This window comes from Lates calcarifer, linkage group LG2, assembly GCF_001640805.2.
Source record: "Lates calcarifer isolate ASB-BC8 linkage group LG2, TLL_Latcal_v3, whole genome shotgun sequence".
In the NCBI taxonomy this organism is placed as follows: domain Eukaryota; kingdom Metazoa; phylum Chordata; class Actinopteri; family Centropomidae; genus Lates; species Lates calcarifer.
The window spans coordinates 23,577,521-23,598,219 of NC_066834.1; the positions used below are offsets into that span (position 1 = coordinate 23,577,521).

The window sequence follows — 20,699 nt, forward strand, 5'->3', positions numbered from 1 at the left end:
ATGTAGACTGAGCAGTGAAGCTGCAGCAATATTTTGTGAAATGAGGTAGCCGAACATTAAAGGTCAGTCAACCAGCTCCTTATTGTGATGGTCATTCTGTCACTCCACAAATGTATACAGATTTTTTTGTTTTTTGAAGACAGTCAACTTATCACTCTGGTAAGCTCTAGTCACCTGGCACAACTTGATTTTTCATTATCTTGCCACTGTAGCTTTATGTTGTGTGTGCGCGCCTTTGTGAAGGAGGCAGCGGTCTGACGGCACTGACTCAGTCAACTAACCTGCATTCACATTCCTTCCATTCCTCCATGCTGTCTGCTTGGTCACATGAGTTGCACCTGGAGTTGGCTGTGTGGGTGCAGGTAATTATGAATAAGTATCGCAAAGTCAGCCCTGAGTTCTGGTTTAGCTCTAGATCCATGGTATATTACTGAAAATACGCTGCTAGAAATTCACACACATAGAAGTCGAAGGAGGGCTGTGCTTTAGTACCTAGATCACTAATACTTCATGCAGCCAAGAAACAATAAAGAGCACACATTTATGAATCAATTGTGCATTCATGCTGAGTGCACACACGCCCTTCTGTTCTCATTAAAATGCAGTATATTACTCAAAGTTCGTGGCACATCTCCCTCATATCAGTGATGGAAAATGTCATTACTGAGAACCCAAGTGTGAGCATAATATGTATAGGCTGCTCAATGCAGTATGCCCTTCCTTGGTGCATGTACCAAGTAGTGTCACATAGCAATCTCGTTCATCTTTCTGACCTTGTGTGAGATGCTCAACCCTGATTCTGAACACACAAGCATTATAATGTACATATGCCTCACTTCAAAGAGCAGAAGAGGGCAGTGATTTCTGACTGTTCTGCCTGTGTGTCGTCTCCTATCTTTGTATCTACGTAGTCCATTATCCATAGAATATCTTCCAGTATTTCCTTTTCTCCTGCACACTGGGAACCTTTATTATGCGCCAGTGTCCCCCGCACACATTCCTGCACAATCATTATGCTGCTGCGCGAATAAACAGATTCTGATTCGGATCTCCCGTGTTACTCCCTTGTTAGTTTTATTGCTCGCTTTGTTGACTCATGCAAGTGGGCCTGGCACTTGACATGGCCATGTGGAGGCCCCATGCTGCTGGGAGGCCCTGCCCGCAGGAACGTTGCTCCATGATTGGAGGAGGCCAGGCTGGGATGAATGAGCACTGTACATAGAGCAGGAGGCATGAGGGACTGCACTGGTACGCCCCCTCTCTCTCTCTATCCCTCATTCTCTGTTCGGCTCCCTTTCTCCCTCTAACACACACTCACGCATGTTTAGTGGGGCACAGAAGCCATATTTGTCGCACCACAAACCCCAACCGCTCTTTTTTTCATTGTATACTTTCTTGTCATTTGTTGTTACACTGACTGTGAGAGGACTGTCACTGAACGATCTCACTGATTGTGAGTGTGAATGTAAAGTTTATAGTTCATTACTGCATGCAAAACTTGGAAACTTCATATTTCATGTTCAACAGTAGAGCTTTTGTACATTTCAGAGCAAAGGCAGGTTGACAAATACATAAAGTAAAGTCTTGTTTTACAAGTTGGGAACTGTTAAGAGCTGAAAGATTAGTCGATTAATCAATTAGTTGATTGACAGAAAACTTATCAGCAACTATTTTGTATGTTCAAACAATAATTTCTGAAGCAAAAATGTAGTTCCTTAAATGTGGATTTTGGCTGGTTTTCTTATTCTATCATTGAATCGTTGGTCAAACAAAACGCATTTTGAATATGTCATATTGTGATGGTCATTTTTCACTATTTTCTAATATGTTACATGAAAAACAACTGATTGAATCAATACTGAAAATAGTTTTCATTTCATTTCATTTTAAAATGTCAACAATGTACGTTTGGGAGGTAATTAGATTGTAATAATTTTGATTCATTTGGCTTTAAGTTGAAATGAAATATGCTACTTGATCTAGAGGCCAGTGATCCCAAGCAGCAACGAATTAATTTAGAAAGATGCCGGAAACAGTTTTCCATCAGAGAAAAAAGCGATTAATTTTACTGGCTTTCTGATAGTGAAAGTGAGTGTGTGTGTGTGTGTGTGTGTGTGTTTGTGGTTAGGATGACTGGGTATGAGAGGAACCCTGCAGTATCATCATGGAAGGAAACACAACTGGAACGGTTAACACCTGACACGGCAGCTGTTCAGATTGTTGAGTGACTCACAGCCTCTCTGTGGATCCAGTGAAATGTTGAGCCCTCTGCATGCGGCTTTGCTTAACTAGTAAACAGGGCGTTTTAATTTGGCATCGGAGCAATTTAAGGGTCACAAAGAGGGTTGAATGAATAGCACCCTTCAGACTCCTGATGGTGCTTTACATTCTAATAGAAAGAACCCAACGCCCAAGGCAGTATCTTCAGCATGAAAAGCCAGACATGAAGCTATACAAGGTTAAATGCAAAATATTTAGATGGTAGTAGTTTCTTGTTCTTGTGCAGGCATTTCCACCTGAATACTGAAACATGAGAGCCTCTGTCTCCCTGCGGGGTTTTATCGCAGGCTGCCTCTCTGCCCAGATTATCACAACTGTGGCTTCAAAATATTGATTTATTCACACGCTGAGTAGTTTTTGCCCACAAGCACGTGTAGGTGTCAGGGATCCTTTTTTTTTTTTTTTTTTTTTACTTTGTTGTTATTGATAAGATGATTGAATTAGTAAACAAAGACACCACTGAAACCTGAAACAACAACCGAGCACTAGTTGAGCTTGGTTTGAGGTTTAGTTTGTGGCATCCAGAGCTACCACACACACACACACACACACACACACAGTTAACTGCTCAGTGCTATCAATCAGACCATCTGTCCCTGTTCACTCAGCCTGTGTTTAGTTTTCAGTGCATAGCGATGTTTTACACAAAGTTTTTCTGAGACAATGTACTACCTGCATGCACAATACAAGGCATTGCTAATATCATTCATGAGCAACTCACAGCAATTATCTACTGCCACTGTGTCAATTTAGCAGATGTACAAGGCAATCTGGTTATCACTGCTTTTGAGTGCTTTAGTGGTCCCTCTTCACAAAAGCGTCTGTAATCACATTTCGCTGCTCTCTTTCAATTGAGTCTCAAGGCTGCTCTAATCTTATCTGCACTGCTCAGTCCTCTATTTCATTCCAGAATTTTGAGTCTCTTTCTTTGTCTCACATCCTCTTTTTCCATTTCGCACCTCGGATTCTCCACCTTTTAAAGTTTGTGACCTCATACAGTTTTCTTGGCTCTTGCTCATGTAAAATTGTATTACAGTTTTTAGACCTGCAATCAGTGTGGTTTTATGGATGACACATGTCAGTGTGGTCTACTGCTTTGGTCTGGATTCAAATATAACAATTACTGGACATTGCTGTGATCTTTTATATTGACATTCATGGTCCTCAGAGCATTACTTTGAGGATCCCCTGACATTTCCTTTAGTGCCACAGCGAGGTTGATAATTAGGTTTTTAGTGTACCTTAATAACTCTTGGATGCCATGAACTTTGGCACATATATCCATGTTCCATTTAGGATACACTGACTTTAACTTTTCTTCTAGCTCTACCATGATGACTGTATATAAAAATGGATCACAAAAATGAAGCCAAGATCTCCCAGATATGGGCGCTTTACATCTTTGTGCCTGTTCAAGCCAGAATCTGTGCAGTAGTGATTGGCTGGTGTAGCATGGAATCGAGGTCCTGCTTAGCATACAGGCTATGGCTTATACACCTGCCTGACACAGCTGTCAATCATGATATCACACTTGCTTTTTACAGTCTGTGCAGATAATTAATTAAAACCAAACTTATCAGAAAAATGAATACTTTGATGTTTTAGTTTGGTTCCTGTCCCATCCATGATCACGGAGGGAGCAGGATTTATGATTTATACTGCAGCTAGCTATCAGGGGGCGATAGAGATGTTTGGCGGCTTCTTTCAGGAGCTGTTATGTTGTCCATCTTTATATAGTCATTGCTCTACATTGCTTACAACTACTTTGTGTTTAGGGCTAATTTGCTAATGTTTTCATGCTAACACACTAAGCTAAGATTATGAACATGGTAAACCTAATGTTAGCTGCTAAACATCAGCTGTGTACTGTGCGCATGTTAGCATGCTGATGTTAGCGTGTAGGTCAAAGCACCTCTATGCCTAAGTACAGTCTTACCAGCTAGTGTGGTGTTTGACTCTTGAAATCTTGAAGTGTTTTCTTTTGTTGTGAGTACAAAAAATAAATAAATAAATAAAATTAGGGTCCTTCACTTTCATCTGCATGACACTATCAGGGGTAAGTGAGAAAATCTTTAATCTTTGTAATTTGAGTTCCTAATTTTTTGGGTCCAAACTAGGTCATTGGCCCAGTTGTGCTGGGCTGCCATTAGACAAGAATCTAGCAAACACTATTAGATTTAATTTCAGCTGTTTTGATATGTTATATTAATTTTTTAGTGATTTTAACATGCTAAAGTAAGATGGTGAACATGTTATAAGCATTAGGCTACATGCATATCATTGTTACTGTGTCATGCTGTGGCATTCTTACATGCTGACATTGGGATTTAGGAGGTTTTCACATCAGGGACCGGATCAGAGTACACCTGACCCCAAAGTCCAGTTCTTTTGATTAATATAAACACCATAGCCTCTTTAAAATGTGGTTTCAAATACAGTTTATGTGTACTCAGGCACAGTTTGCATTAGGTGTGAAAACAACTGTACCAAAACAGGGATACTTTGAATACCAAAGTGAAAGCATAGTGGCAGGGGAACGGAGACTGGGGGCAATTGTAGTCAGGCACGGTACCAAGCAATTGTACCTAATATGAAAACGCCCTCAGTTCAAATCACTGCTGTGCCTGAGTATAGCCTCATAGAGGTGCTAACATGGCTGTAAATCCTCTTGCTTTTAATGCCTCTCTGTAGCACAAACTCATTAATTCCCACTCTATATTACAGTGGGTATATTACAATATACCCAGCCAAATATATAAGAGCCAATGTGATGCACATCAGGGCAAAATAATAACTGTGCAACATAGCTTCCACAAAAAAAATAGCGGCAGCAGCAACATAAGCTGAACTGGAGTATCAGCATTAGGTAGAGAGAAACAGTTTTTGGACCCTTTTAGCCAAGCCTCTTTGTGCATATCTATAGTTCCTGATAGGCTTGAGGTATTGTATTGCTTCACTTTATGAGGCTTTGGAAACCTGAGCTGTGGCCTCAGGGTCATGGGGTGTCCAGTCTCTGTTGACAGTGAGCTGGGCCGGGTGAAATATTCGCTGTGTTGGGTCACTCTCCTCCTCCTGCTCCTCCTCTTTCTCCTTCTGTTCTCCCAAACGTTTTGTGAATAGGTGATCCATTAACAGAAATGGACCAGCGAAATAAGTGTTGATGGTATCAAGAGCACTGCCCTCCTCGCTTCTTCATCTCCCCTGGCTTTCTCTCTTTTTCTCTGTCTGAGTGCCAGACAGAGATAGTCTGTTCCTTTGTCTGTCTGTGTTTTGTTTCTCTTCTGTTTTTGTTTTTGTTTCTTTGTGTATTATTCATCGTGAATAGGACAGCAGATCAGTCTTTGGTCTATTCATTTCTCCACCTGCTATAAGGCAGTAGAATGGAGGTACACCAAGCATGTGATTTTATTCATGAAATCTTGGGGATCATACCACCACTGTATTCTTACTTTATCCAAATTATTGTCATTGGCACAACACACAACAAATCCGGATAAGGTGTAGAAACTGTTACAGATCAGGTAGAGGAGCAATGTATCATTTATGTATGATATGTTTGTTTCTTTTTATCTGTGTTTGCTCGTTGTCTGCTGGTCTCTATTTCATCTTCTCTCCCTTTTGTAAACCACTGTCCTCTTTCTACTTAGAGTAAGCTATGAACCTCTTGGCGCAGTGCCATCACAATCCATTCACTACAGCTCAGCGAGACCGCACAGCCCCTACTATATCCCAGAGTGCGTACCCTGTCCTTTCCAGCAGCTCCCACTTGTACAGTAAAATGGCAAAATGGCCACTTCACAGATCCCCCCTCTTCACCGCATTGTGTCCTCATGAGACACAGACAGTCGTGGTGCGGGTGTGTATGCCGCTGCGTGCTGAAATGGGTGTTTGTGTCTGCACGGACACTTGTTAGCGTGTGAATGTGTGTGTATATGTGTGCATGTGCTGCTCACGGCCACAAATCTAGGGCACATCAAGGTTTCTGGCGCAAATGTGTGTGTGAATATCAAGCATTTTATTCCCAAATGAAATAACCACTTCTTGAAATATGTGATACAGCATGCCTACCTTGCCTACTTTTCTAAAGGATAGTAGGTCATGATTGTCTTTGGTTCTAAAAATGTTTCAGTAACTCTTCTGGGTTGGACACTTATGTTTTAATTCATCTTATTATCTAATTAGTTTTACACACATTGTCTAAACCTTACTAAAAGGAAATTTGTGTTTCCCACTTTTTTTAAATCCTATTTTGCTATTATGTTTCTTACCACACCTCTTTCCAATTTTGTTAGATGTAATGGCTTCCCTATCCAACACAAAATGATCCCCAACTCTCGCCAAGTGAAACCATTGGCAGTGAGCTGGGAAATGGCTGCTAACGTTTTAATGACTTAATGAGACCTAATTAGTTGAAATGGGAGAGAGGAAGAGCCGAGCCGTGGAGGTGATCTGTGTCAGTGTGTGCTGGTACGCTTGTGCATGAGTGTTTCTGTTCCTAGAAGATTGCGTGCATGTTTGAATATTCTTTACTTGTGTATCTTTGTTTGTATGGGTCTTGCTTGCATGTGGGATCGTGCACGTATGTGTTGTCTCCATGGCAGGTGTGTGTGTTTGTGCGTGCCGGCGTGAAGTGCAGCAGCTTTTCTCAGCATTACCCAGCCTCTTCATCAGGAAGTGATGGTGGGGGGTCAGGCCTCATTTAATCAAGGAAAAAATTCCATCTCCCATTAACTTAATTAATCCAACGCCAGAGAAAGAGAAGCTGAAAGAAGCCTGCCTGTGTGTATGTGTGTGTCTGTGTGTGTGCATGCGCCTCTGTGAGAAAATAGTGTTTCTTAAACTGGATTCACAAAGAGGTCTGCCAAATGAGCTGTAGAGAGGAAGTTTAAATGAGATGACTTACACAGGCACACGTGAAATCATGTAATGACATAATGTAAAAGACATCTGAAGTAACATAACCTCAATTCACAGTATTTGTCTGCTATACACAAAACAGTGTTGTTCATGAAAGTAAACAAGCACCTCACTTGTAAACCCAGGTATAACACAATAATGTATGCAAGGGATTTCACTTCATGAGTACTTTTGCCAAGAAATCTGTCCAAGAGGTCCTGTAGAACATTTACATGCTGGAAATATAGTCGAATAAAGGTTAGAATTAAACAAAGAAAAAAGCCAAAATCCAAATCCCATGCCCCATTTAATCAATTATACTTCAAATTCTTGTGTTTTGGTCACACTCTGAATGGCATGCATGCAGACAGAAAAGTTCTCTTCTCCATTTCTTGGCTGACTATTGTGTGTCTGATTTTCATTGAATGATGCATTTCGTTTGATGATTTAAATCATCAAGCCACCACATTTTTGCCTGTGAATGCCCAAGGGTTTTGTCAAAACTATTTTTTATGTAGTGCCTTTAAGCTGAATAATCTACACAGTAAGATGGGTTTACCTTCATATGTCGGTGGGTGTGACTGCCGACCATAAACAACCCAAACATATCTACTTTTACTGTCTGTGTAAATGTGTTCAGTTGAAATCAGCAACAGCAGTAATAGTGGCTGTGCAAAACATAAATCTGCTGCCAGGTTTGTCTATGGAGGAGGCCAGACAATATTAATACAAGAAGTATAAAGGTTTTCAAAGTAATATGAGACAACTCACTCTAAAGCTACAGAGATGCCAAACTGCTTACATCAAAAGTGGAGGTATTAAACCGAATGATCTATTATACCAAGGTCAATAGTTTTAAAAATCACGACATGCCAAAACAGAGACATGGCATAGACAAAGAGGAGTACGTACATAATGGTGAAATGATAGATATATGAATGTCATGTTTGCAGTGATTTATTTTCTTCACGATTTATCTCAGGTGTGTGCCTGCCCTACTTGACAACTGATGTTCCATTATTAATATGTTGTATTATAATTGCTTCTAACTCTACCTAAGCTCGTGAACAAAGCTCTTTTAAAAAGGTTTTATTTGCACTCTTTAGCTTCCTCCTTAATAAAATACAAGCATAAAAATCACTTTACCCTTTACATCTACACTAAAAGAAGCACATTCAGTAAGTTCTGTTTTACTGTACTTTTCTAGTAGTTTGTTCTGATATAGTAGGTAATATAACTTTAATGTCCACTTACAAGGAAAAGAATTACTGGGAATACAAAACGGATATTAATGTATGATGTATGATGGAATAAGTGCACACTAAAAGCATTAACAGTAGATCATGTGTAGGATAATAGGTGCAGTCTACTGGAAGCAGTGCGATGTACAGCTACACTTGACCCTTTCAGTTTTTTTCCCTCCCTTATGTTTCTAATTCTGTCCACCCTCCTCATGGAAGATAATTAACTGCCGTCCTGTCAGTCAAGATTTGAAGCCAGTTCAGTTCTTGTTATCTTCCATCTCGGATTCTGTCAAGATTCATCCCCTCTTTGTTTTTCATTAATTATCTTTTCTCTTAAGATGTCTACTTTTATTTTTTACCCCTTTCTCTCTCTCTCTCCGTTGTTCTTCACAGAAATGAATTAAAATTTTGTTTCACAGCACTACACTGTTTTAAGCTAGAGGGTGAAAACACATAGATAATATCAAATTGTGTAGGTGAGACACAGTGATATAAAGTAGGAGATCAAGAAAATTGCAAGGGCTGTATTAAAACATCTGGATACACGGTGCAGTGGGAAGAATAAGCTGATCTCCTTGTGTTGTCTGATACTGTTGCAAGTGAATTCATTTGCATTTGTAACAATCTGCAACTTTAATTTACAAAACAAATACTTGTTTCAGCAGGGTAAAGTTGCTGTGGTTAAACAACAACATCTCCTTTGACTGCGGTTCATGCTGCTCACCTCACACCAGCTCATCAACCTCTCACTCCAGGACTTCCCCTCTGCCTCTGACTTTAATGTCCTGCTGCTGACATACAAATCCCTTCATGCTGCTACACCCATTTCATTTGCAGAGCTCCTCCTCCTCCTCCTCCTCCTCCTCCTCCTCTGAGTCTGGCCTCCTCTCTGTCCCCAAAACACCCTGCTTCTGGAATGCACCACCCCTATCCATCTGTGCTGCCAACACTATTGACTCTATTGAAGTTATGCTACAAAATGACAAATTGCCAAAAGCTGAAACTGATCAAGTAGACAGAAATAGCCAAACATGACAAATGATGCAGATGTAAGAAAGTAAGAATAATCAGATCAATGAATAAAAACCATGCAGTATTTAATTTATAGTTAAGCTGTGATAGTGTTTACAGAGCAATAAAACATTTCCTACAAAGGGCTGCATTGAGGCTCGGTATATATATTGTTCACAAGTTTTTTTATTTTATAGGTTCCTATATGTTTATAAGGATGAACTAATTGAACTAGTTAACAGCCTTTTCTTCCTTTGTCCCACACAGAAAAGCCTGTTTCGGTGGAGCTGAGCTGCGGGGCTGGGCCCAGCCATGTAGTGTTGGAACCAGGTTTGCCCCTCTTGCTGGACTGCAATCTAGGGGCCAGCAATACACCTTTCAATGTGACCTGGCTTAAGGATGGCCAGACCCTGCCTCTGGAAGGGGATGACTATCTGCAGTATTTGGGCAACGGATCCCTCCTCCTGCTGCCGACCTCCAAGGACGGCCAGTCTGCCCAGGACCTGGAAGGGGGCTACAGCTGCGTGAGTGCCAGCGCCCTTGGAGCCCTGACCAGCCGGACTGTAAATGTACTCTTGTCAAGTAGGTGTCCAGCAACACCCAGAGCATGTAGGTTTATTTCGAGTGCTTTGGTTTCCCACCACACTTATAACACATGCTGTTTAGGTGAGCTGGAAGCTCAAAAATGTCCATCGACGTAATATGAGTGTGATAGCTCTGTGATACACTGTCAATCTGTCCCTTTCTCCCAATGCCTGCTTGGATAGATTCCAATCAGCCTGAACAGGACAGATGTAGAAAGTCCATGGATAGATGGATGGGTAGTGTCTAACATATTACTAATATACTTTCTACCTTTGAACAGAGCCAGGTCAGCTGTTTCCTCTGTTTCTATGCTAAGCTAACTTCATATTTAACATCCAGATACGAGAGTGGTATCAATCATTTCAACTAACTCCCTGCAAGAAAGCACACAAGCTTGAATTGAACTACTCCTTTAAAAGGGGGCTTTAACAATTATGAAAAAAGTTAATGTGGCTTAACCACTGCCGCTTTATTTTCAACACACATGTTAGGCCTATGCGTTTACGTGGGCAAAATGTAGTTTCTTATGATTTGCAAGGTTATGTGATGGAAAGAATATTGGTTTGATTCATTCATCCATATAAAGCATTCAGTTGGGTATGCACACACACACACACAGACACATACTCGCACACACACAGAGCAATGTGATTTGTCAGATTTGTCAGGGGAATTCCCTTGCACGGATGGAGATGAACTTGGTTCTCCTCTGCCGCAGATAGGAGACTTATCCTCTGGTGGAGCGCTAACAAGTGTCCTGGGAACAGGTACACTCTTAAACAACAGTCTGTTAAAAGGCATGGAGTGAAGGAGAAAAGGTGGTTAGAAATGAAAGAAATGAACAGGAAGATGCGGGTGTGAGGGACGAGAGGACAGTCTGTAGCTTTTTAATCGCCCCTCCAAGGAGGCCTCTTTCTCTCACACTCCTAAGTGGTTGTCTTTATTTAGTCATTAGCTTTGTGTAAAATGAGACAGTATCCTCTGTGGATGCCCCTACTTTTGTCAGCTGTCACATGCCTATTTATGAGGATCTCTTGTTTGAGGGACAATAAAGAGTAAAGGGGAGGGAGGGTTTTTTTTTTTGGATGAATGGTGGGAAGGCGGAAAAGGCTGAAGAGAGTTTGTGGTGATGGTGAAAGGAAAGGCTTCAGAGACCATTAAGAATGACCTTCAGTTTGTGTGTGTGTGTGTGTGTGTGTGTGTGTGTGTGTGGTGTGTGTGTGTGTGTGGGTTTGAATTAAATCAGCAGAGAGAGGCTATGAGATAGATGTGACCAGCGTGCAGGGGGTCGAAGCTGAACTGCCTCAACATTGACATTGAGCGGGCATTCTCATTTCCTACTGCGTCCTCACCACCAGAAATGAGACTGTAGAGAGAACATAGCAGAGATCACATCTGTGAAAACACATTATGAACACCACCTGCTCCAGTTTCCTTGTCGTCGTATATGATGCATGTTGCCTCGTCTGAAAACATGTGGACGTGTTGGCGCCAGAGAGAGACAGTGAAAGAACCTCTTAAAATGCAGACAGAAAAAAAATGTAGATAGGTTTACAGCCGCTCACTCTCTAATTCGCTCTTCTCTCTGCAAAATGCCAGAGGCGGTACACAGTGTGCACATCACGTTTCTCAAATACATCCATGAGTAAATGATGATGCCGGGGAAGAAAAAAAAGCAGCCTTTAGTGTTAATTAGACCAATTAACCTTTCTGATTATGAGACTGCTGGGGTGAATGTCAATATTTCCTAATTCCTACCAGCTTTCACAACGCATTTCAATCAAAGAGCTGATGTCAGAGCTGAAAAGTGCGCTCTGTCCTCCGTGCAAACAAACTGCTTTAGTTTACACATTCTGGGTTATGGTCTTCATCACAGTTTCATGCATTTTAATAGCATCACGGTCAAAGTAAAACAGAGATTAATGTTTGTACTAGCTCTGGCGGCACAATTTTTATTAATGAATTTGGTGTTCATCACAGCATATCTCTGTCTCTTTATGCCTCTCACAGGGGAATTACATGATGATTTAATGAGCTATCTTGAGGCAAAAAGTACTGTGTATAAACATTCTCATTTTACAACTAAATGGAACTGCACTGCAATGGAAAACGGATGAGGAGAACCACTTCAGTGGCTTAAACCTTTTACTTTAAGAAGCAAATATGTATTACATATGTGCCATTTGCTTTCATCATTGTTGCTGTTTGACAGAATTGAGCACCTTTATGAAGCTAAAAGGGGTAGAATACTGTAAATAGGAAATAAATATTTTATATTGCTCATATTTTCCAGTAGCTATTACAAATATCTTTTGAGGCTGGGGGCATGCTTGATGGGTTTTCACACTGACTGTTACGCTGCCTGAAAGCTGGGCAGCAAAGAGGTCATGGGGAGAATTATCTGCTTGTACAAGGGGAGGGGAAAAACGCTGCAATCTGATAGCTCTGGGGCCAAAGAGTGGGGCATAGATAGAAGGACGGACAAAGACAGAGAAAGAGTTGGGGTAAAGTCAAGAGCAGGGGGAGAGAGAGGGAGAGAAGCAATGAAAATAGAAAAAGGAGAGGAAGCAAAGAAAGACAGGGACTTTTTACATTGTGCAGGGAAGGGTCATGCACTTTACACAGAGAAGTGCCCAGGGAGCTGCCTGAAAATGTTCCTTAAAAACACAGAAAGTCCCTGTTGCTAGGAAACAGTTGGACATACTTCTGACCCTGTGGCTTGATATGTCACCTTTCCTGGGAATGTTGCTCTGAAAAAATGCCCAGTGTCTCAGCACAAGCCCAGGCAGAACAGTGTCAACTTTGCAAAATCTGAGCGTGTTCTCCACATGGTGCCGGATGGATCTGCCATGGAATTTCATTGCAGGCCTGGGGACACTCACGGAGTCCTGGGAAAAGACTAATATGATTATGCTTTGACAGAGCAGAGGTGGAAGCCCAGCCAGTTGCCATTGTTCCATCACAGCCTGCCCCCTTTGCATTAATGTCTACTAATGTGCACTCTCGCTTATCAGCTGTTGTTCACCACTCACATACAGATGCCCCCCACTCACCCGCTGTCCTCCTCTGCACACACACGTGCACATAGATGCACACAGTGATCCAGTCATGTAATCACATGTAGTCTATGTACAGGCATTGGGGCACACACAAAAGTAAACACTGAGGTACAAGTAGCACTGCACACATGCACTCAAATTGACACATGTGCACACACTCACACACGCTCAGTGAGTCTGGCACCCTGTCAGGCGCTCTCTGGCAGTGTTACAGGTGGTGTGTTTACATGAGGGCATCACAGTATGTAACGGCTGGAAGTGGCAGGGGTTAATTATCAACTACTCCTGCAAGGCTTGCTACGCAACGGTCATTGCAAGTTTTTCCTGAAATGAATCAAATGTTTTCTGCTACTATTGCCAACATGCGTGTCAACCTCTGTGTACTCATTGAGAAACTTTGTTCCTTCAGTGCAGTAGGAAAACACAGATGGCCAGTTTGTTGCCATGACTAACAGTTGGTGTGATAGGAGTAGGGGGCTCCATCTCCTCTAGCTCGCAGTGGTTTTGGGGTAAATCCTGTCCAAAAAAAATTTATAGTGAGACTTTGAGAAAACCCAAATCTGAAAATGGCTCTGTCCTGTAAGAGAGACAGTGCCATTCTCTGCACTTAGTCCTCCCAACCATAGTTTTGTTTGTTTAAAGTCAGATGGCATGTCACTTTGTCTCCACTCCTATACAGCTTTTAAGCCACGCTAGCAGCAGCTCTGCGGATGATAAGTCAATCAGACGATCCACCACTTTTTTCCTGTCTGATATATCATGTCAACTACTGGGTGGATTGTCATGAATTTTTTGACAGATATGCATAAGGATGAAGCATGCTGACTTCACCTCTAACAACACCATCAGGTTTTTGGTTTTTAGTTAAATCTCTTGCCAAGTATTGGTTTACATGAAATTTGGTAAAGCCATGGTGTCCAATTGGAATGACCATGGTGATTCCCTAACTTTTTTATCTAGGACCACCATTAGGTCAAAGTTTTCATTTATATCTTCCATTTAGTATCTCAGTATCTATTAATATGATAGGCCCAAACACTCATGATTTCCAGATGATCAATCCTAATGACTTTGGTGATTTTATCTGCACACAGTTAAGTTGAGATTTGTAGTTGTGATATTAATGCCTTGAAGACTATTAAATATACTGCTGAAATGAAATTTAGTACAGACATTCAGGTTCCCCATGGATGAATTTTTATAATTTATTGATCCCTTACCTTTTCAACTGGTGCCATTATCAGGTCAAAATATCAATCAGCTTTTTGTGCTGGTTAGGAAATGTTAACACACTAAACATGTCCTGTCACCAAAACTCTTTCAGAATCAGTTGGATTTAAACTTAAAGTTATGAAAACAGCAGTCACGCAATGGGTCCTAAAGATCATTCTCGCATAGAATATGACTGGAAGAAACTGCCAATCTAACTGATATAAAATTGTATGAAGAGTGTCACACTGATGTGAAATGTCAGCACAGTAATTGCAACTGGGATCGTTAAAAGCAAATTACACATTTCCGCTAAGTAAATGGTACAGGAACCAGGTAGAATGATACTGAACTATTTTTATGTTAAGGTGCATTTATTTATTCAGATGCCTTACCTAATACTTGTTTCACAATTTACAGTGTGGATAATGTTGGTTTTCTTCCATTACTTCATATACTCTGTATTTTCTAGCCCAGTTTTATCAGTTGGGATTTAGAATCCCCTTCTTTTCTGTTACCTTCCCGCTTTCTTCCTGCCTGTGGTTTCCTTCTCTGTCTTCTTTCTCTGCTCCCTCCTTTGATCCACCCCCCTGCTCTCTACTCCTTAGTCAGAGCTGCAGGCAAAGTGGCTGGGACAGCCAACCAGTTTTGTTCTCTTCCCCAACAGCCTGTTCGGGGTCAGAGGTTAGAGGCCCTCAGACAACGCTCACTGCTTCCCCCTGGTGCTGAGCATTACCTGCAGTATGAAGCTTTCCCCTCTCTGTGTGTGTGAATGTGTTGAGGCTGTGAAAACTGGAGCCCTGCCAAGACCCGACCTGGAGAGAGAAATAATCTAGCCAAGCCTGATTAAATCCCCAAATTTCTCCTAATCAGGACATTCAAGGGTATTTAAATGGTCTGAACAAGTCTTTAATTAAATTACAAAATTTGAAACGGTACCTTTAAAAGCCCTAAAATGGTCTGAATACAGTAATCAGAAGTGTGTGAAATTGAGACTATAATAGTGGTATGCACAGATTGTGAACTTGCTCAAGCTGTTTTTAAAGTAAACCATGTGAAATAAGGAAAGTCACATTAATTGGATTGTTTAAACAAAAGCTGTGAATGGGATCAGCGGTAGGGTCAGTTTTATTTGTGTTGAGCTGACAATTACTATACACAGCCCCTTTTATCTTGACCACACTGGTTTTACAGCCAATGTAACTTGTTGTACTTGCCATGTGCTCAAATGCCGTCCATAATGGCCCTGATGGAAAGGGAGCTGTGAACCAATTGCAGACCAGGGCCTCAATATAACTGCAGTCCGTCATATCATGTGTGACCTACATCAAACACTGTGTGTCCTAGTTCATCATACCACATGACACATAGATTTGAGATCATTAAAAAAGGTCAGATGCACAAGTATTAGTTTAGATATGGGTCATTTTTTTGTGTCTGTCACCAGCACATCACTGGTTCTGCTAAGATAAATACCACCCCCGATCTCTGTCTTTTCTATACCCCCCAGGTCTGTCTAAGTTCCATCAGGAGCCATCACCCCAAACAGTGCCCGCTGGGGGAGCTGCCCGCTTCGAGTGCCAGATTGAGGGAGTACCCACGCCTGTTATTACCTGGGAAAAGAACAAAGTGGCTGTCCCTGAGGAGACAAGGTGACCATTCTTTATGTGTTGTTGTCCCTTGTCTCCTTCTTATTGTATCCTCTCGCCTGTGCTTTTATCCTCTTACAATATTATTGATGAATAAGGAATGTGATTACTCTGGTTTGTTTAAGGATTGAAACATACAGAAGATATTTTCATATTGAGTTCATATTGTTTTTATATTTGTTTTTTACTTGAACTGCATTGAACATTGCATCATGTCACAAGTAATTTAAATGAATGACATAAAAAGTCATATGGGTAATTTTCTGGTTTAATTCCTTCCTATAAAACTAATCTCAACCATCGTTCAGTGAAATACATAATCTGAGAGACACACTCATTGGCTATGGCTCTCCACTTTTAAGTTTAAAAGTGCAAAGACTTGGTCGTCATAGTTGAATTGGCTCAGTCAAAAATTCCTATATTGTTTTCTACAACAAAATATTAGATCCCATTTACATAAGAGCCGCCAAGTCATCTTTTTCATTTTACAATAAGAAATCTTGTGTCATTGTCAGTTTGCAGTTCATTTGGAAACATGCTGAGATCCATATAATAATCAGAAATGGAAGCACATGCCATATTAAAATGATATTCTTTTTCAAGCTAATTTAACCATATTCTTCTATTCATTCCATACTGATAAGTATGCTTCTTCAGTTGAATATTTTCCTTTGGACTTTCAAGGTGAAAATGCAGATATAGTCTTCAGCTATAGTTTTGTTCAATCACTCAACGCTTCACTGATGTTGGTTTTTTCTGAACTTTATCCATTCATGATCTGAATAAGGGAAGTGTTTGGATGGAGGAGCAGCAGGGTTGCTCTGAATAGGAGTTACTTGTTGATTTCATTCAGGTTTGTGAGTTTCTGCATGCTTTAATTGAAAAGGGCCCAAGGACTTTCACATACCACCCCCTTGCTGTCTGTACCCAGCTGTGAATGTGAGTGCAATGTGAACCTGGAAAATCAGAAAACCATTTCATTGCCTCGTTTGACATTTAAATGTCACATCTACATTCATTAAGGATATGAAACATACATGTACATGCAAATCATTTTAATACTGATTAATTGCAGACTCACTCTTACCGCATCATTTCTGTATATTCTTCTGTAGCATGCACTGTACACAATTACACGCTTTTGTGGAGGGGGGGCAGCGACAACTAAACACTTCAATTTGACTGTGACAATACAATTCAAGACTTATTAATAATAATAACAATTAGCAGAACATGCAGTCAGATCTATTCATTTTTATTGTTAAGTACATATGAAAGATAAAAAGACAAGATTAAATAATGCAGAACTATTTTCAAATTAAGTATTCAGAAAAAAAACTATTTAAAAATCTACGACAAACGCCACATTCCTTGACAGGTCTCTCTCCTTTCTCTCGGTCAGTTCCCTCTCACAAATATTCTCATTTACTGGACCACTTAACAATATTGACATTTCACTGTGGCTCCACTGGCCCTGTCGCCTTGGAATTTGTTTCCAGCCTTATTGCACAGGACTAAGTGCTAATGGCTGTTGTAGCCCTGCATGACCCGCAAACAGCTCGCTGCTTATAAGGTCTTATTGGTGAGATGTGGTTCTCCCACCTCAGGCGCTGTCTCACAAAGATGAGCCAAAGGATGGTTGATACATCACTGGCTTTTTCTCTCCCTCTGTTCTCTCTTGCTCTAATGTGCCTTGTCCTATCTATTGGCCTCTCTGCCTTCTTTTGCTCTTTTTCTATGCTGTGTTTTTCTCACTTTATCTCTACTACTTTTCCCTTCATGTCTCCCGAACAGCCAACCACTGGTCACATTTTGGTGGGATTATAGACTATATAGACTAAAGGTGATAAGAACTTGTGGGATGGCAATATGTCTGGAACTTGACCTCCTTAATGGAGGGAGAATCAGGATTAAAGCAAACATAGGAAATACCAACACTATAAATGCACCATGCACCCAAAAAAGATAATGAGCATGAATGTGTTGCTATATTTATACAGTGCCTTTTGGGAATGTGTGATTCTATGGAGCTTGAGACCTAGTCTTAATGCAGAAAACAACTTTCGTCTTCAGGTCCCTGTATTTCAGTCACTTTTTGAGTTGTATAACTAGTGATTGTCACCCTTCTTTTGTAGTGGTTATACACAAAAGCTTCTATCTTGAATAAAAAAGCATCCTGTGTCTTGTGAGGACCCAGCTGGATCCCCACTGAGCTGATCAGTTTGGTGCATCATGCTACAGGGCACTAACCCATTTATTCAATTGTTTTATCTCTCTCTCTCTCTCTCTCTCTCTCTCTCTCTCTCTCTCTCTCTCTCTCTCTTTCTGCCACCTCTCCTCTGTTCTGCCCTGTGTGCAACAGGTTCATTTCCCTTCCTAATGGGGTGCTCCAGATTCTAGATGTGACCAAGGAGGATGAGGGTGCCTACCGCTGTGTCGCGTCCAACTCTGCCAGGAAGGACATCAGTTATGAAGCGAGACTCACTGTCACCACAGGTGAGGTCTGTCGCAGTGCTTTATTGTGTCTGAATAGGCAGCCAGGCCCCTGCTGGGAGCAGCCAGGCCAATCGCAAAAATCTAATTTGAGTTTCAGGACAACAACAAAGTGGCACTCTCTCACCTTGTGTTTATATTGTGTGTTTGAAACTACCATGACTCATCTAGTATAAATCTAAACAATATTGTTGCTGGTAAATATTTTAGTAACATTATTTTACAGTGAATTAGCAAAACAGCAGTTTATAGCTGTGGTTTTTGTATTGTTTGTTAGTATTTGTTGTAATAATCACAGGTCTCTATAAATATGCATTATACAATAGAATATAGTGAATATGTTCTAGTTGAGAATACATTTATAAAGGATGTGTTTACTCCGTTATTACAGGACTAAAGTAATTTCAGCTGTACAACAGTACAACAGTAGCTGCTGTCACTGAATGGTGATTGTACAGTATCTAGACCAATCTCTCTGTTCATTCCTTTACAATATAACCAGAAAGAGTAGAACCGAATGGGTACAATGTGATCAACATAGTGCACCGGCAGAACCACGTAGAATCACTTGAGTGCCATGGTCATCAGTGTCTTTGTGTATTACAATATGGTTTAGGGCTCTACAAATATGAATGAATGAAGGGTTTCCATTGAAAAAAAAACCTTTGTCTGTTTTCATCAAATTGGATAGCAGATAAAACATGTGTGGAGGTAAGGTGATGTTCAGCTCAGATTTATATATTTTCCCACTCAACTCACTCAAAAAGCTCAAGGTTTAGAGCCACAGTCCTTGACGTCTGAATTAATGTCTGAGCCAGGTCATCCACGAGGACACCCTTCTAAGTGTTCCCTTGATTAAAATAAAGTGAAGCAGTATTTAGTTATGTAATCACAAGAATAAATTTTCTTAACCCTGACTGCTTCAGTGACTTTTGCCATTATGCCATATTATTATATGCATTTTCCTCCATTTCTCAATAAAAGCTTTTTATTATATCAAGCACTTGATGCTGATGTTGTGTATTTGATGCAAGTGCTGTACATATATCTTGCATGTCCTTCAGGTTTCATTTGCTGCAACACATTCATTATCAAGAAACCTTTATTGTATTAGAGTGTTGACTGACTGTAGTCACCTTCTCTATGGCTACTGACATATGTCAGCCAATGATAAAGGCTCATTGTCCCAAAGAACATTTTTCAGTGATTCAGCTCAGTGAATAAACATGAGCTTGGCAAATCCCAATTTTTGTAATAAAGGTGCAAACTTTATTGAGGTCATAAGTACATAAGTCCTGGTCTGTGGGGAAACTTTTTATAAATGTATTTATGTTATTAGGACCATAAACTGTTCCAGTGACTTAGATAGCCTTTGTTTTCTATGGTGAAAACTAGGGCACCTTAGACAAAATGAAATCAAAAACTCAAATGTCATGTATATCGATTTAGAGGGACATGGCAATAAACAAAGGATAAATGTTACATTATGGTGTAATTACACTCAAATCAATGAAACACCATGCTGAGAATAAAATTAAATAAGTGATGCTATTTAATCAGTATACTCTATGTACAGTATTTGACTATTTTGACATCAGCGTGCATCTTCCTCTCTTTGATCAAAATTCTGCAACCACACAAGGACATGCATTAGGTGATTACATGGTGCGGTGAATCATTCACCTGGCATTGTGAGGTGAGATTTCGCCATTAGACAGCCTACATTAAAGCCATGCCACATTATCTGCCTGTGCCGCTAGCTCGTGAGAGATCAGTCAACTTTAATTGGCTGCTCTGTGGAAACCATTGAGTCCTTTTTGAGTCACCACTTTTGTGTCCTTTGAAAGAAAGACAAAGAGAAAGACTCAGGAGAAAGAGAGCGAGCGAGACAGACAGACGAGGCCGACGCAAGTGAGTCAGATACATTTACATTTAAAGTTTTCACACAGTTGGTACAGCTGCCTTTCAAGTGCTCAAGTTTTTATTTCCAATTCTAGTTTTTGCTGTTAATTTTAAATATCACTGGAAGAGAAGATATACAATAGAGTGGAAAGTATCCTCTTTTTTTTTGCAGGCGCGCTATTCTTCGAATAGACATGGAGGGAAGCATCATAAATATATATAGTACATTTTAATGGATTTTCACACCTGGAATGACAAGGAGGTGGATGATTCTGGGTTATTTGCCTTTGGTAGTCCTGCTGCTGTCATGGAACCCTTGGAGGAAACTACTTAAGGCTCACTTGTGAGCCATTACATGAAACAGATGCCAA

The 20,699-nt window shown here is 40.6% G+C and overlaps 1 protein-coding gene across 2 annotated transcripts in view; it reads left to right on the forward strand.

Moving 5' to 3' along the window:
- The window catches only part of igdcc4 (immunoglobulin superfamily, DCC subclass, member 4), a 47,511-nt gene that overhangs the window by 7,620 nt on the left and 19,192 nt on the right, over window positions 1-20,699 (forward strand). For both annotated transcript variants that reach the window (XM_051077153.1, XM_018666965.2), the window contains exons 2-4: window positions 9,699-10,013; window positions 15,795-15,936; window positions 18,296-18,429. In XM_051077153.1, the coding sequence (XP_050933110.1) occupies window positions 9,699-10,013; window positions 15,795-15,936; window positions 18,296-18,429 (591 nt within the window). The remainder of the gene's footprint in view (window positions 1-9,698; window positions 10,014-15,794; window positions 15,937-18,295; window positions 18,430-20,699) is intronic.